The sequence below is a fragment of the Ahaetulla prasina genome, chromosome 3, assembly GCF_028640845.1.
Source record: "Ahaetulla prasina isolate Xishuangbanna chromosome 3, ASM2864084v1, whole genome shotgun sequence".
Lineage (NCBI taxonomy): Eukaryota > Metazoa > Chordata > Lepidosauria > Squamata > Colubridae > Ahaetulla > Ahaetulla prasina.
In genome coordinates this window covers 200,985,181-201,001,734 of record NC_080541.1, presented here as the reverse complement: position 1 = coordinate 201,001,734, position 16,554 = coordinate 200,985,181, and the positions used below count along the sequence as shown (strand labels likewise).

General features: G+C 39.6%; 1 protein-coding gene across 6 annotated transcripts in view; it reads right to left on the bottom strand.

Annotated features, from left to right (window-relative positions):
* Positions 1–5,849: 5,849 nt before the first annotated feature.
* The window catches only part of KCNS1 (potassium voltage-gated channel modifier subfamily S member 1), a 34,596-nt gene continuing 23,891 nt past the window's right edge, over positions 5,850–16,554 (bottom strand). For all 6 annotated transcript variants that reach the window (XM_058176374.1, XM_058176375.1, XM_058176376.1 and 3 more), the window contains one exon: positions 5,850–8,736. In XM_058176374.1, the coding sequence (XP_058032357.1) occupies positions 8,302–8,736 (435 nt within the window). In that variant the 3' untranslated portion in view covers positions 5,850–8,301. The remainder of the gene's footprint in view (positions 8,737–16,554) is intronic.

The following is a 16,554-nucleotide window of genomic DNA, read 5'->3' as shown; positions in this document are numbered from 1 at the left end:
ATTACTGTGAATCGATAGTGGCAATGATTTGTATTTGGAATTATCACTTGAGTAATTAGGAAAGATTGTATGGTCTTCTTCAATATCCAAGAGACTCCAGCAGTGGTGAAATCCAAATTTTTTTTAACTACTGGTTCTGTGGGCATGGCTTGGTGGGCATGATGTGGCTTGGTGGATGTGGCAGGGGAAGGATACTGCAAAATCCCCATTCCCACCCCACTCTGGGGCCAGCCAGAGGTGGTATTTGCCAGTTTTCCAAACTACTCAAAATTTCCACTACCGGTTCTTCAGAACCTGTCAGAACCTGCTGGATTTCACCCCTGGACTCCAGGATGACTAAAATATCCAGGCTCTCCCTCATCTTGTTTATTAAGAAGCAGAAAAACTGCCTTACATTGGATGTGGACTGTTGCTTGATTCAGATTATATTATTGATACTGCTGAGATCTTCCCTATCCCTGCAAGAAGTTAGCAAAGTTAACAAAGTTAACAGGGATGTCTACTTGCAAAATGTGTTTTTCACTAAACGAAGCACCATCAGCAGTGCCAGCGGGATTAGGAGAAGAGTGGACATTGCTTCTTTAAATCAGGGCAGCTCCAAGCAAAAAGAGAATAGCCTAAGTGAGCATCTAAATTTTCCCCAGTAGAAAGAATTTTATTTTGTTCTGAAAAGTTTGCATTAGATATGGATCACAGAAGCCATTATGCAATCTGTTCTTTTGTAAACAACAATGCAAGGCTTTGGTGAATCATGATAATATGATTACTGTTCATCTAGGCTTACTCAAGCATTTCAATCAGATAGGAGGAAAAGAAAAAATATATATTTTTTTCCTCTGCTAGGCAAAGGGTTTGTCTGCTTTTTTTCAGAGGTCGAACAATCCAAGGCAGAAGCCTCGGGCAGAGGAGCTATATGCCTTCCCCAGGGACATATCAGGAGGGGCTTGTCTTTCCCAATCAATGAATTGTGTTAATCTACACCTCCACAAAAATTCTGAAGTTTTGGTCAGCAGAAAAAGATGGAGCTGCAACTGCAGTGCTAGATGAAAAGCAGAAAAGAGAATAGCCTCACATAATAAAACCATCCTGTGCTTTGTTTAGTAACAGGGAGACATATTTGTGGCTTAACCATGAAAAGACAAAGCTCATAACAAATTAACAAGAGCATTAACAAGAACATTCAATTTAGGTGAAAGATCCAGCTAGTCCAGCATTCTGTCTCACACAGCATCCCACACCCTGGAGGCTTACAAGTAGGAGAGAGAAGTGATGGTTTTCAGTTGTTGCTCCTCAGAACGTGGGGTTGTAACAATCATGCCTGTGATTTACAGTGTAGAATGCCAACGTTAACACAACCGATAAGTCTGCTTGTAATGTGCTGAAACCTACTGGCACATGCTACAATATTGGGTAGCATAAATCACACTTGGAATTATTCCTTATAGAGTTCTGCAGCTGCTATTTTTAATTCTTGCTTATTCATTTTATTATTTCATGATTCAATTGAAAGCTCTAAAACTGCAACTCTAAATGGCCCTTTCCCAAAGAACTTGCTACCTACCAGATCCTGATGGCAGATTGAGTTAAATAATAGGGCACTTGTGGTAGTAGCATCCATAATGTGAAACAGCTTCTCAAGTGGATTTTTGCTAAAGTATATAACTGCTTGCCTTCTTCAATCAGCAAAGTTCTCCCTTCAATCTTTATTCCCTTCACACTTTCTCTCTCTTTCTCTGTCTGTCTGTCTGTCTGTCTGTCTGTCTGTCTGTCTATCTATCTATCTATCTATCTATCTATCTATCTATCTATCATCCATATCTATCTATTTATCCATCCATTCCAGATTTCCCCCTTTTTGATTATCAACATGACTGGGTTGTTTATAGATAAAGGCATAAAAAGTATATAGAAATGTAATAAATGCCAAGTTCAAGAAAATGAGAGCCAAGTAAAAATAAAGATAAAATAAGAGTTAAAAATTAAAATTGCTTTAACTTTATTATATATCCATCTGGCTTTGTAAATTAATGGCTCATTCTTTTGATTTTAACGGTTTTGTTCTAATCATAGTTTTATTATTCATTTAGGTTTTGATGGATATCTCAATTGTGTTTTTATAGGCAGGCAAGAGATAACATATTAAATAAATGAGTATAATTGCTTTGCCTGCATTTAGGAGGTCACAGAAAGTGGCCTTAGAAATTGATCATCGAACTTAACTTCTACCATGAGACTACCAAAGAATGTAGGGTTGAAGAATCATTTTATATAAAGATTTGGGAACAATAGTTTCATACAAAGCAAGCCCTCCATCTTTTTTATTGCTATAGTAACACTAACAAATAATTGAAAAAAATTGAAATACTCAGAAAGAATTGCGGGTGGTGGGGGGAAGTGTAAATTATAAAGGGGAACCTGCACAGGCAGGTGTGCTCTATTGATTTGCCTGATTTTCAAGAGTTCTTAGTGATCTTTTAAACTAACTTTTAACTAGTTAATTTTGTTTGCTGTGGTGGTGATGCTCATCCCCCTTATTCAAGCTGGGAAACCACAGCTATGTTTTTATTTTATTTTATTTTATTTTTCATATTTTTATATCGCCCTTCTCCGAAGACTCTTCTGGTAACAAAAATCAAAATGGAGGTCCTGGTGTGTTAAGGACTTAGGAGACTGAAGAGGCAACTTGCATGAAGAAACTAATGTGTGATTTTGATCAACTAAGCATATTATTGAGCTGGGTTAAGATGTAGTTATAAAGAGAGTGCACCCACTGAAATTGAAATTGATGATGGACCCAACCCTTTACAGGTTCACATATTGAGCTGGTACTCATTGTGCCTCGCAATCCCAATATTCTGCCTCAAATCACACACATATTGGAACCATTATTTTCATGATGGGTAAGCTTATGCCTTTTTAAAACAACAGTGCATTAGAAGGTCCAAAATGAATACTTAATCATACAGGAGGATTTGTGTTTGTGTGTATAGTCTCTCACATTAAATGCAATTTTTTTAAAAAAAGAGATTAAACAATTGCATGAACCAGGTCTTTGAGACATCTACCAGAATTGTACTATTTCTTGCTTCACTCATTAGCCCACCACTAAGTGCTCTTCCTTATTGTTGATATAAAATGCTGGTCACCAATTCTTGAGCCAGCGGAAAATCATATTCCCGTAACATTTTCTGTTCCTATTGGCAATTCCTCTGCTGCAGTAGGCAATGCCAGCAAATACAAGATAGCAAATGGTGCTAACTTAATATACAGAACGTTAAAGAAAGTGATTGGTGGATTCCCCCAGTTTTATTTTCTTCCCCATTCACCAAATATCACAGCAGAATATGGGATGGATGTGGGACTGGAGGGGGAAGCATGTTTTGACAGACAACTTGGCATTTATGATAGCTTAGCTTTTAAAATTAACTCTGTTTTTGTGCAAGTATTTTGGATAGGTGCAAAGTGAACGAATCAACTGGTAGTTGGATTTCCACATTCAGATTGAGCTAAACATAGATAATAGTGCTGTACAGACTACTAAACCTGTTTCAAATATGAGCAGGTTTGGTAGTATTCCAGAAGAGCATTCAATCTGTGTTCAACTTGAATAATTGAAAGGCATGGAGCCACAGAAACTAAACCATATCCCTCTTCATCCCCAACTTCAAGTAGAGCTGACCTCTGCTGTTGGTCAGCTTCTGTCAGGTCCACCTTTTGTCCTGCCATTCTGTTGGAAGTGGGAGGGGAAGGACAGCTTGCTGCCATTTTTTGCATGCTTTTGCTATAGTTGTTTGGGAATTAGAGAGGGAGATTGTCTTTGGAGATGGAGCAGAGTCCCTCCCCAGCCGGTTCCAAGGCCGTCATGTCCTGAGAGCGAACCATTATCTGCCTAGCACCTTGGAGTTCTCAAAACAACCTTGCGGCATCACACTGGCTGGTAGTGGACTGATCAGGGGGGTTGGGTTTGGGTATGAAAGAATTGCCTTATATTTTGCATGGGCTTTTTCAGATTTCACCTGACTTTACTGCAACCACACTCTCTCAGTAAAAGTTCTTTTGATTCAGCTCAGTGGAGTCAAGAGTCTTGCTTTCCTGAGGGACCAGCTGGGGCAGGTCCTTACAGCTGCAGTTTAAAAAGCTGCAGATCATGTTTCTGTCCTGTGGTCTCTGATTTTGTTTGTGGACTATGGATCTTGCCTTGTGGACCTGGAAACGTGTTTATGACTTACGGATCTTGCCTTGTGGACGTTGCATCTTGTCTTTGGACTACGGACTTCCTCCCCGCCTTCTGAAGCAGCTCTGGTGACTATTGGCTTTAATTTGTGGGACTGTGTTGCATTGTCTGTGGGAATGTTTGGGGTGCAGCTTTACCAGCCATTGTAGGGCCATTTGTTGTGGGATAGCAGACTAATAAAGGATTTAATTGAAGCCTGCATACAGATGCAGGCTTAGGCGACTGGGTTGTAACAATTTAACATTGATTTTGCTGCTGGCATTTCTCATACAGTTTAATCTGTTCCTTTAACATTGTTAAACAACGGCTTTCCTCTAGTGAAATATATTGAATTAAAAAATGACTAATTCTAAATTAAAAATGTGTTGAAAGATGATTTTGCTGCAAATATTGTGACTGAGACACAGATGGATCAAATATGAAAACAAAAACAAAAACTGATATATTACAAAGCAGTGAGACTGAAACAAAAACTTACCTGCCAACAGACAGACTTAATTTTCTTGCTGAATTCCTTTTCCTAAGGTATTTCACACATTCATACAAGTATTTTTAAACCAATATGGCATTGGTTATAACTTCTTAGCCACCAGGTGTAATTTAAGGACTATCTGTAACTCAACATATACTGCACCGAAATTGTTCAGTGGTTCAAGAAATATCTAACTTCTGTTTTCTATAGGACTCCAAAGACTTAACTCTTTGAGAATATATTTCCTGACAAGTTTTCTCCTCTCAAACTATTATACTCAGTTACTCTACTTTAAATTCTCTCTGCCATATACTGTAGCTATTAAAGGCAAACTATCAACCATATCCAGAATGAGATATCAGAGCAAATATCCAAATGTAAGCTACTAATAAGTAGGGGGCTATTATATGGCTCGTCCATTTCTAGTTATTTAGATTGGGAGAGGCCATCTTTTGGCAGGCAATGTGACAGAAAGCCATAGGGAGAAGGAATGTGATATATGCAGATGGCGGTAGTCTGAAGAAAAATTGATGTTCATGTGTTTTTACTTTTATCTGTGATACAGGTAGTCCTGAATTTACAACAATTGGATCCAACTTCTATTACTAAGTGATGCAGTCACTGAGTTCCGCCAAATTTTACTATCTTTTTGCTGTGGCCATTAAACGAAACATTGTGGTTGTTAAGCAAATTATGTGGTTGTTAAGCGAATCTGGCTTTATCCATTGACTTTGCTTGTTGGAAACTCTCTGGGAAGGTTGCAAATGACAATTATGCGACCCCAGAACACTGCAACTGTTGTTTATACATGCCAGTTGCCAAGCATTCAGATTTTGATCATGTGACTGTGGAGACTTTCCGCTGGTCATTAAGTATGACTGGGTTGTAAGTTAGTTTTTTTCACTGCCATCATAAATTTGAATGATTGTTAAATGAATGGTCATAAGTCAAGGACTACCTGTATGTCAATTTTAAGGCTTAGGCTTCAATTTACCACCTCAGGCTAGCAGGAAACTATATTTTTCATGAATCATGACCATGGGATATCAGCAGGCCTGAGGGTGCCAGGGGAGTCTGCAGATTTGAAGCTCTTATCAGAGGGGCAAAATCTGAAGTATCTGAACAGAAATGAAAACATTTATTTTCAATGGGCAATGTGCACTTTTTGCAGCACGTAGCAATTACAAATAGAGAAAATTCTTTCTATTTTGATCAGTAAACAATTACATAACTCTAGGACTCATATTTGTGAAGAGAGAGAAACCAAACTTCTTTCATCTAATTACTTTTAGTGAAATCGAAGCATTTTCCCCATCCATCACATTGACATAGTTTAAATTCATTAAATCAGCATATACCCTCTAAGATTATTGCAAATGGTAGACTGTAGGGCTTTATAACTCATAGTAACAACCAACCCTCCTTCCTTCCTTCCTTCTATAAAAAATTGTGCATATTTTTCTATAAATATTCAATTTTAGATAACTGTTCACTTTGAAAATTGTTTGAAAGCAAATAAGAATTTTGGAGACATTTTCATTGGTAGCAGGGTAATATTTTTGAAATTAATAAATACAGGATAACCAAAAAGTGTGCCTTGACTTTGATGTCTCCAAACTGCAGTCTACCTCACTTCTGACATCTCTCCCACTTCCACTGAATGCCCGTGGAAGAAACCAGAAAGGAACTTCCTTCCTTCCTCCACTCCCAGGCAGGAAATTTTCAGTATAAATAATGAGTACTGGGAGATTAAACATCTCCAGTGATGTACTAAATGTATTTCATTAAGGAAAGGCAGTGCAGTCACTTAGTTCCTGGTGCATACATGGACGTGTCCATCTAATAATTTCGGTAATAGTAATGAAAGGATGTGTTATCACTTTAATCCAGGATATCTGTATGTTTCCTTATATATCCTGTGTAGTCTCTCTACTTTGGTCTAGAGGCTGGGATGCCTGGTAGTGTCTCCCAATCAAGTACTAACCAAACCTGATTCTGCTTAGCTTTTGAACCCAGACAAGCTGGACAGTGGTGACACCTGCTGAGACTTACCAAATTGTCTTGTTCTGTGTAGAATAACAATCAAGTTAGAAACAGGAGCATACATTGGTGGAGATGATAGATTACAAAAATACAGATATTATGTCCTTCTAAATATTAGGCTACAAATGCCAGCATTATCCTGATTAAGTAGAATGAATTTGAATCCAGCAACATCTGGGAGGTCCAGTTCTCCGTTCCTAACATAAGAGGTGTTGGGATGATCAGTATCTTCCAGTCTTATTACATGACTATAATCATGATGGATACAAGACCAGTTAGATCAAACTAAAGGCTCATGTTATTCAGCATATTTTTCTCACAGTAGGCAATCAAATATTTCCAGGAAGCTCACCAACAAAGTAAATCTATCTTGCTATATGGGTTTGTCAGCACTTTACTTCTTTCCCAATGACTCTCACTGCACTTTTAGTAGCATCCTATCCCCAAATTAGTGCATCGTAATAGAAGAAGTACATTCTTTTAATCTGTACCCTGAGCTTACCATCAAAGAATTTTATTGGATGGCAATGAGAACAAGGTGTGGAGAAGGAAATGGGAGAGCAGGAAAGGGAAGGAAAATACTTATACCATCCTATACATCATGCATAGATTTGTTAAGATTTGGGAGTGCAAAATCAGCCATAGAGAATTATGTAACATGATCATGACTTGTGCTCCAATCCTTCTTCAGCACATCAGCCATTACAATCTCTCCTATTTATCTTCCATCAGTTTTGAATTAATCTGAAATCTTTCTAGGTTATGCTGGTAGCTTCCATGGTTTCCATCAGACAGACATTTATAAGGCAAGTTAGAAGTTCTTTCATAATCTCAGTTCTGTGGAAGCCACAAACATTATTTGTGATAACTTTACAATCAGTATTTCATTTCTTTGGCAATCTTCGAAGATAAATTATGAATCAGAACATTGAAATGTCTGGGGGAGAAAACAATACTGAATATGAAAAAGTTAACATACAGTGTGGAAATATTTAGTTGCATGTAGACTCAGGATATGTGGTGAAGATTAGCTGCAGCTACTGAATGTCATCTGAAATAAAGCTGTGTTTTTAAAAGTATAATTTGCATATTTATTAGATTCCAAACTTGAGTTTCCAGCCCAAACCAGGTACTTGGATGTCTGCCTGTAAATTACAGTGTGGGATGTGGGATACTAAGATGATTATTGCCAGTACAATACTCAGACAGAAAAGCTTGTGTTGATGAATCTTCCTTTTGTTGCATTGAAGGAATGGAATACAGATGGAATCTTAAACTATTTTGTCCATTTTGCTCCAGATGTCTCTTGGCAGACTGGAATTTGAATTAGTTATAATGTATATGGGCTTGGAAGAATGCTGAAAATCCAGACCACAAGGTCAGTGCGTATTCTGCAATGGCTCAGGAAGAGGTTACTCCATACATGATTTTGGAACAGATCACTTTTAATGAATAAATCCATAATGGTGTAGTTAAGGGTTTTGTTGATCATCTTGCTACCAATGTGCCTTTTTTCTGGCACCAGATACTTAAGTCTTCGATTCCCAATCATTCAGTAGACTGGAAGGATATTCCTGGTGAGATCTTCATCTCTCTGGTAAACTTCACTGAAAGCATCAGATTCTTGGCTTGGGTAATTCTCAGAGTCCTCCGGTTCCTTCTTGTCACTGTTCCGCACAGCAGCTTCAAGAGCCTTTTGCCGGCGATAGAAATGGGAGAACTTATTGAAGATGATAGTGATAGGCAGTGCCACAACCAAAATCCCACCCAGGATGCAACCAGAAGCTGCTAGCTTGCCGGCAACAGTCACTGGTACCACGTCCCCATAGCCTACAGTTGTCATGCTAACTGTCCCCCACCACCAGCAAGCAGGAATAGTGTCAAAGCCAACATCTTCCTCCTTTTCTGCAGTGTAGGCTACTCCAGAGAAAACAGACACCCCAACAGCCAAGTATAGGAGAAGAATTCCCACTTCTCTGTAGCTATGCTGAAAAAGAAAAGATAAAAAAGAAAAGAATATGGAGGTAGGTAGTTAAGATCAATAACTAAAAATACTATGAAAAGAGACCTCATTGTTTCAATGCTGGGTTGCCTACTCTTTGAGTTTTATCTCTTACTGTTTCTATAACATCAGACCACAGTTGACTAAGATCATGATTGAAACTTAGAACAGAACAATATTTTGCCTTAGCACGTTTGCAATAATCTTTCATTTAAAAAAATAGCACGAAATAAGAATACTTTAACACCAGCATCATTTATCTATTTTCTTTCAATGCATAAGCACATCTGGATTAATGCCCTCCAGATGCTTGGACTGTGATTCCTATTACCCTCAGTCAACGACCCAGGCTGAAAACAATGGAGGTTGTATTCCAACACATCTGTTTTGGGCATAACTAGTGTTCATTTATTGTGGCAGGCAACATTATTCCAGAGTTTGAGGAACAGATTACTTGCAGGTAGACTCTAAAACTTCAGCATTCAAAATAGAGATACTCCTTCAGTGAGTTGCATTAACAAAAGGAAGCCAGGAGATCTTGCCTATATCATCAATTCTGCTGCCATACCACCAACATTTCAGAGCCAAAATTGAGGGGTAGGGGAAACAGAGAAATTACAATTGACTCACATTGCCTTTGCAAGGAAGAATGGCATAAGGTTTAAGCACCTTCTCACCATGTTTGACCTGTACTTACCACTTCATCTAATATAAATATTTTTTTTAGTAGTATATGTAGTTCCATCTTTATGAGAGGACTACAAAAACATACTTAAAATTATTTATTAAATTCTTCCTTGAGTACTTCCCATATAAACGTAAGTATACAACAGAGCTTCAGCATGTGATATCACTGTTACACAAACTGCACTGCACAGGAGTCCATTAAATTGGGGGTGGCTGATGGGATAGAGAGGATTCTCACCCTCAGGCTCCTATCATCTTTGTTTTTAATTTTAATTTTTTGTTGTGTTTTAATTGGTTTTTTGGCACTTTTATCACTTTTATTATATTGTAAACTGCTCAGAGTCACTGTATTAGTGAGATGGGTGACACAGAAATCCAATAAATAAACAAACAATAAAGATCAAGGTCAGTGATCTCCAGACAGAAGTTACTTTCTAGGCTCCACCCATTCCTATTAGTTTCAACCCTGAAGAGCTGAGTTGTGATATAAACATGGTTTTTTTCACATGGTTGCAAGTTTTATAATGGTAATATTCGAAATTACTTGCAGTGCGTGAGGGTGGCTGAGATTTTTATAGTTTAGCTTGTTCATCACTGCTGCTCTGTGCCACTTTACTTGGGAGTAACCTTCAACAAATTCATTTGGCCTTACTTCTGAGCTATTATGTATAGGAGTGTGCTATAATTCTCACTTATTTAAGTGCGATTCACTCATTCTAACTGAATGGAGGATTGAGACCCATCTGCTCCTTACTGCACCACTTGATATATTCTTCTCAAGCAAGGCAACTTTCCAGATCAATGACCTTTTTAGGATCTCTCAGAATATAAAACGAAGTATTTTTCTGTGCAACATTTCTGGGATGAATGCAAACTCTCCAGATAACTTATTAATGCTTTGGTGCTTCTTTGGTTCCCAAGGACAGAAGGACAGAATGTGGTGATGGCAATAACCACTCTAATATCTGCTTTTAAGGACAAAGGTTGTTGCTGAACTCTAAACTGGTGCCATCAGTCATATTTCAGTTTCCATTGTCAAGATCTGCATCTGGCAGGTAGAAAGACAGATGACTTAGTGGGAAATAAATATCTTTCATTAGCCTATTTTATAGGTTTAAAGCAGACATATAAAACGGGGATGTCTACTCAGTGCCTTCAGAATGTAATATGATCCCTACATAGCTGCAAGTAAAATCAAGACATGTACTGATTTCAGATTTAGCATCTATAGTTTTACAAGGGAGAAATAACTGAGGAACAAATGTGCTTGTTGTCCCCTTGCATGGGCTTCCCCTTTTCCTGGATCAAATCTGGCAATCTTTCTCGTGGTCTATCCCTTTTATGCAATGCAATTGAATATCCAGCGCTAGTTCTCAGGACACGGGATCAGAAGCAGCAGCCCTTCCAGGTCCTGAGCCAGTCAGAGGTATCAAACTTCTTTAGTTGCTATGGTCCCAAACAAAAAATTATTTATCACAACTGTGCTTGTCATTGGAGATTCCTTTCTTTGTTGTTGACAAGTAGTCCGTCTTCTGCCTTCCTTGCTTTCCCTGTAGCATAAAAATCACAACCACCATCAAAGCATGTGATTAGGGAAGATAGAAGAAGCTTTTTAGAAGAAAGCTGCAATTATCCTGACAAACCAGTCTCACGAGCCCTTCAGCTCCAGACTTCAAACTTAGCAGGGTTTTAAGAGCCACAATCTTAATTTTTGGCTTTTTTATTTACACACAGACATTTCCTTTAGCATACGTATAAGAAATCCAGGCTCAGAGTCGATTGTACTTGTAACTTGCAAGACCTATTTGGACAAAAATCTGCTATTTGTACAAAACAGATACAAAACTATAATTGTTCTAAGGCTCAGCAGGAAGATTGAGACAAGCTGTTGCTGGAAGTGAGGCTGATATAACCAAGGCCATTGACAAAAGATCCCAAGATGATCAATCAACGTTAGGCAGGCATGGTAGGTGGGAAATGGAAATTCCTTTTCAAAAATGTACAAGGAGCCCAGCAGATGCAGTAGTTAGGCTATCCAGAGCAGAACAAGGACCGTCAGAGCTGGCTATTTATAGGCATGGCGCAAGTGACAAATAGAAAGAGACAACACAGTACAGCCAGGCACAAAATGAGGCTGCCAAAGAAAACGACAGCCTATAGACAGCCTAGGCAGTCAAAATGCATTCATTAAAAGTATACGTAAGAAAGAAGCAGAGAACATGGTTAAGCTGCAAGAAGGGAAAATAATATAACTAGCTAAGGGCTAGGAAGTCCAGTGCTTTGAATAAAGAGAAAATGATGTGCACAAAGGAATTAGGCAGACTGAAATGTACAGTTTACACTTGAATAGCATGGGTTGCATGCCTCTGGATCAATAATACATTTCCCATTTTTTAGACAAGCCATAACATTTATTTTATTATCCTCTCACTTCACTGGCTGCTTGAATCAAAGGGAAAGCAATAAACCAAAACATTCTTAACAACATTATAAGCTATAAGAAATGCACTGCCCAGGAAGCAGAAGATGCTCCATGCATGCTGCATACTCTCTACTTTCTCTACCAAGAAGACTGTTTTGATCTCAATGTAACTTGCCAGTGGCATCTCCAGCACTCCTGTGTCTCTACTGAAACAGTTTGGATTATTTGATGAAGCCAAACATAATATATTAATTAGAGTTAGCAATTTAACTCCCTTTGTTTCTTTATGAAGCTATTTGTTAGTAAGGGAAGGAAGTGGGCTGCTAACTCCTAGCCCTATAGAATCAAAACAAAACTAACAGCAAACCAAAGCTCTCCTCTTGGCCACCTACCACAGCTGGACCATATGCAGGTATCGGTGCCAAGATGATTGACTAGGTCTAATCAAGATTTTGTCTTACTGCAGGAAGGAGAACTTCCTTCAAATGAGCCATTGATCTGATTTGTACAGTGCCCTCATCTATAATTTGTTTAACAAAGGTTTGTTAAAACTGGATTGCTTAAGTTCATATTATAAGCAGTATCACCAGCATGTGTTTGTCAGCAAAAGGACGAGGTTCATACATAAAACTAAATTATAATCAAAACCACCATAATTTTGCTCGGTGCTGGATGTGAATTTAGTTACTGGAGAGAGAAAAGAAGAAAGTAAAGAGAGCATTTTTGTAGTTTGAGTACTTTAACAATATGTGACAGTGGTTTGGGCAACAAATTATTACTCAAACACCCAAATCTGTTTTCTCTTTCTCATATATCTCATACTCTCTCTCATAATAGGTTCTTTTATCCAATGCCTCTTATTCCACAAAGCCTTTGACTTAAAACCTGTAATTCAGGGATAGGCAATACAATGTCTTTTGAGTTTACAACTCCCATCAGCCTAGTTAACATGGTCAATGATTTCTGACAGCTGCCCTTCAAAGCATCTGGAAAGTCCTTGGCAGCTTACTTGAACTTTAGTTGTAAATAACAAATGAGATGCTATTTAGCTGTATCTAGCTACATTTATGTATGTTTATGTTAGATCTAAAGACTTAAACTAGTCATAATGCATTTTCCAAACTGTAAACATTGCCTGGTGCTTAAAAGACAAGAAGATAACTCCAAGCAGGTCCAGGAGAAGAGCCTTTTTTGCTATGGCCCCCTCTCTCTAGAATATTTTCCCAGCGGAGGTAAGATCTGGCCTTGCATTCCTGGTCTCCTGGAACAGCCTAAAAACTTGGCTATTTGGCCTGCTACATTAGGGCTGGTTGATGGGGTAGAGAAGATTCTCATCCTCCCGACTGCCCATCATCTTGATTCTTAATTTTGAATCTTTTTATTCTAATTTTAATTGTTTTAGCATCTTTAACTTTTATTAAGCTGCCCAGAGCTGCTGCATTAGTGAGATGGGTAGCATAGAAATGTAATAAGCAAACATTTTTTTGCATATTACGTTTTCTTACGAAGGGAATTCAATAACTGGGATGTTACAATGAAGAGAAGACATTTATCCTATTATCCTTAGCATCCTTTTCTCGTCTATTAACTTTCTTCCCCCAATATTTGAATTTATATTGAAACCATCAACACTGATTATGTAAATACTGTATCCTGATTAGAGTTGGGATTAATGTATTGCACTCCTCTTGTTATGGCATCCTTGCTTATATAACTGTTTACTAAGTGTTCTAGCCTCTTTAGGAAAACTAAAAAAACACAAAGAAAAATAGGAGGAAGTCTAGACTTAGTATTATTGATAACCTCATATTTATACATGGGCTATTTCTACTTACCCTTTCTTAATCTTCCAATAGTAGTTTGAATATAATTGATGAACCTAATGATTTGCAGAACTGAGTCCAAGGGGCAGAAATCTCTACTCTGCTCTAAGCTGCTGCAGGTCTCACAGTAACAAAATCCTCTGACTTCTAATCCATGCAAAACAAATACAATAAATAATTTGTGTTGCTTTTCCACATCCACGCTCTTATTTCACATTATGTGCATATGATCGCATGCCACTATATATTTAGTTAAATTATTTTTAAATCTGAATGGGGTAAGGAATTGTTATTGTTTTAAAAATGGATATACCATCCAGTTTGTTCGTGGGCCAGTCTGCATTTAATCTATCATAACATGTATTTCATTTTGCTTTAGTTATATGTAAGAAGTTATCCCATAAATTTTGCACAACCCTTGTCAGCTCCTAAACGATCTTGTCTAGTTCTTGAAAGACTGGATAGGAGAATAACTGGGAATACCAGAGCTGTCAGATTGAGAAACCCAATTAAAAAAATAAGCAATGGCAAATCACTTCCATAATCCTGCATGAAAAATGTACAGACATTAGGGGCTGAGTTTGATTTAAGGGCTTTCTTAACCCAATCACAAACTGATATTCGCCCAGATTAATGTGTACATGGTGTGTTTAGTGTGAGATGCACAGTCATTTAAAGCAGCAGTCACGAACCAGTGGTCCGCGAGAAAATGTTGGTGGTCCGCGGTGCACCCGGGTGGAGGAGCTACTCTGGGATAAGCAATGGCCAGTCCTGTGACTAGAGCTCTGGAAGATGGGACTGCCCAGGCAGCTCATGGTGGGGCTGTAAATCTCCATGGTTGAGAGAAGTTAGGGCAATTTGTAACTGCAGCACAGCCCTCGCCGGCTGGAATGAGGTAATGGTGCAAGGGGGGTGAATGGCGGCACAGGCGGGCCGAAGCAACGGGTGGCGGGAACCCCGGGCTGTTTTTTCCCGCTGCTCTAGCTTCCTGTCGGCTGAATCCACCAGTGGCTGTCCCCGCCCCTCGCCCTCCCTTCCCAGTCACTCCTCACCAGGCAAGGGAAGGGGAGGGGGGAATGGAGATTTGCTCCATATTCCAGAGCTAGAGCTGGATCTCGCAGCTGTTTCTTCCAGCCCTTGTTGGTGCTCCTGCACCTTGGTCTCTCAGGGAGATGCTTGACTTCCTCTCAGCCCCAAAAAACTGGCTGGCCCATGAGAAAGAGTGGGAGAGAGAGAGAAAGATCCAGTAAGAGATGAAGCTTCACTCCCATTCTGGAATATAAATCAAATCTCAATCCCACTCTCCCCTTCCCTGGCGAGGAGTGACTGGGAAGGGAGGGCGAGGGGTGGGGACAGCCACTGATGAATTCAGTCGACAGGAAGCTACAGCAGGGGGAAGAAACAGCCCGGAATTCCCACCATCATTGCTTTGGCCTGCCTGCGCCGCCCCCCCTTGCACCATTACCTCATTCCAACCAGCGAGGGCTGCGCTACAAAGCTGCAAGTTTCTTCCATCCTTTGTTGGTGCTCCTGCACCTCAGTCTCTTGGGGGGACGACTGACTTCCTCTCATCCCCAAGAAACTGGCTGGCTCATGAGAAGGAGTGGGGGAGAGAGAAAGAAAGGGGGGGGGGAGAGAAAGAGAATGAGAGAGAAAGAGTGGGGAGAAAGAGGGGAGAGAGAAAGAGTGGGGAAGAGAGAGAAAGAAAGAGGGGGAGAAAGAGAGATGAGAGAATGAGTGGGAGAGAGAGAAAGAGGGGGGAAGAGAGAATGAAAGAGAAAGAGTGGGAGAGAGAGGGGAGGGGGGAGAAAGAGAGAAAGAGAGAGGAGGGACAGTGCCTGAAGGACCCCATCCCGTCACTGGGAGTCCAGGTGCTTCAGCAAGCGGTGTGCTGGATTCGTATTAGTGGTCCGCAGGATTTAAAATTATGGACTTGGTGGTCCCTGAGGTCCAAAAGATTGGGGACCCCTGATTTAAAGTATTTTGTTCTGCTTTCTTACTTCAAAACATGTAAAGCAGCTTACAGCTCTTGTAAATAAATAGAATCAAGGAAGACCCATCCATCTTACTGAATTGACTGGGAGAAAACTTCATTTTCTATTCAAAACCAGGATTAAAGGAGGAGAGAACATACATTTTCAGTGTTGCAGTTTATTGCAATTTTTTAAAAAAAGGTTAAAAAGGCGTTCTTTCTCTTATCTAGGCAGTTTCGTTAACTGATGAATGAGGATAAGGGCTGAGAAGTAGACTGATAGGAAAAGATACTCAAATTTCCAAACTATAACTATTAAACTATAACCATTAAAGGCCCCACCTCCAAATCAAATGAAGCAGAAGCACTAATCACTTTCTATGAACACATATGGATCATGCAAGATTTAAACACGAGGTGGCATGGCTTCCCATCTGCTCCTTTTCCCAATCATATCATGCTCTAGATAGCCTATCAAACAGACATTAGGCTTGGGGATGTTGATTCCATCTGGTTTGTGATGAAAACCAACTATTGAAAAAAGTTAGTTTAATAAAAGTTAACTGTCTCACTGCAGGAAGTGAGTTGGTACAGTTAGGCCTGACTGCCCTCCGCCTTCAAGAAAGGCAATGAACATTTCTAGTTCACAACGGTCCGTGACATTTTGGTGAATATTTATTGTAATTCTAAGGTCCCTGAGAGCAGGGATTCCCAGCCCCCAGGTTGCAGCCCACCTCTGGACCTTGAGTCCAGGCCACGGAAGCAGGGAACAAGTGTGCCTGTGGACATCCCCACTTGCATGAACAGCGGTGAGCGAGCGTGTGTGTGCACGCACTCCATTTGCACAAGTGGCAGACATGCGTGCCTGCCAGTCGTGCAAGTGGAGCTACGAGTATGGG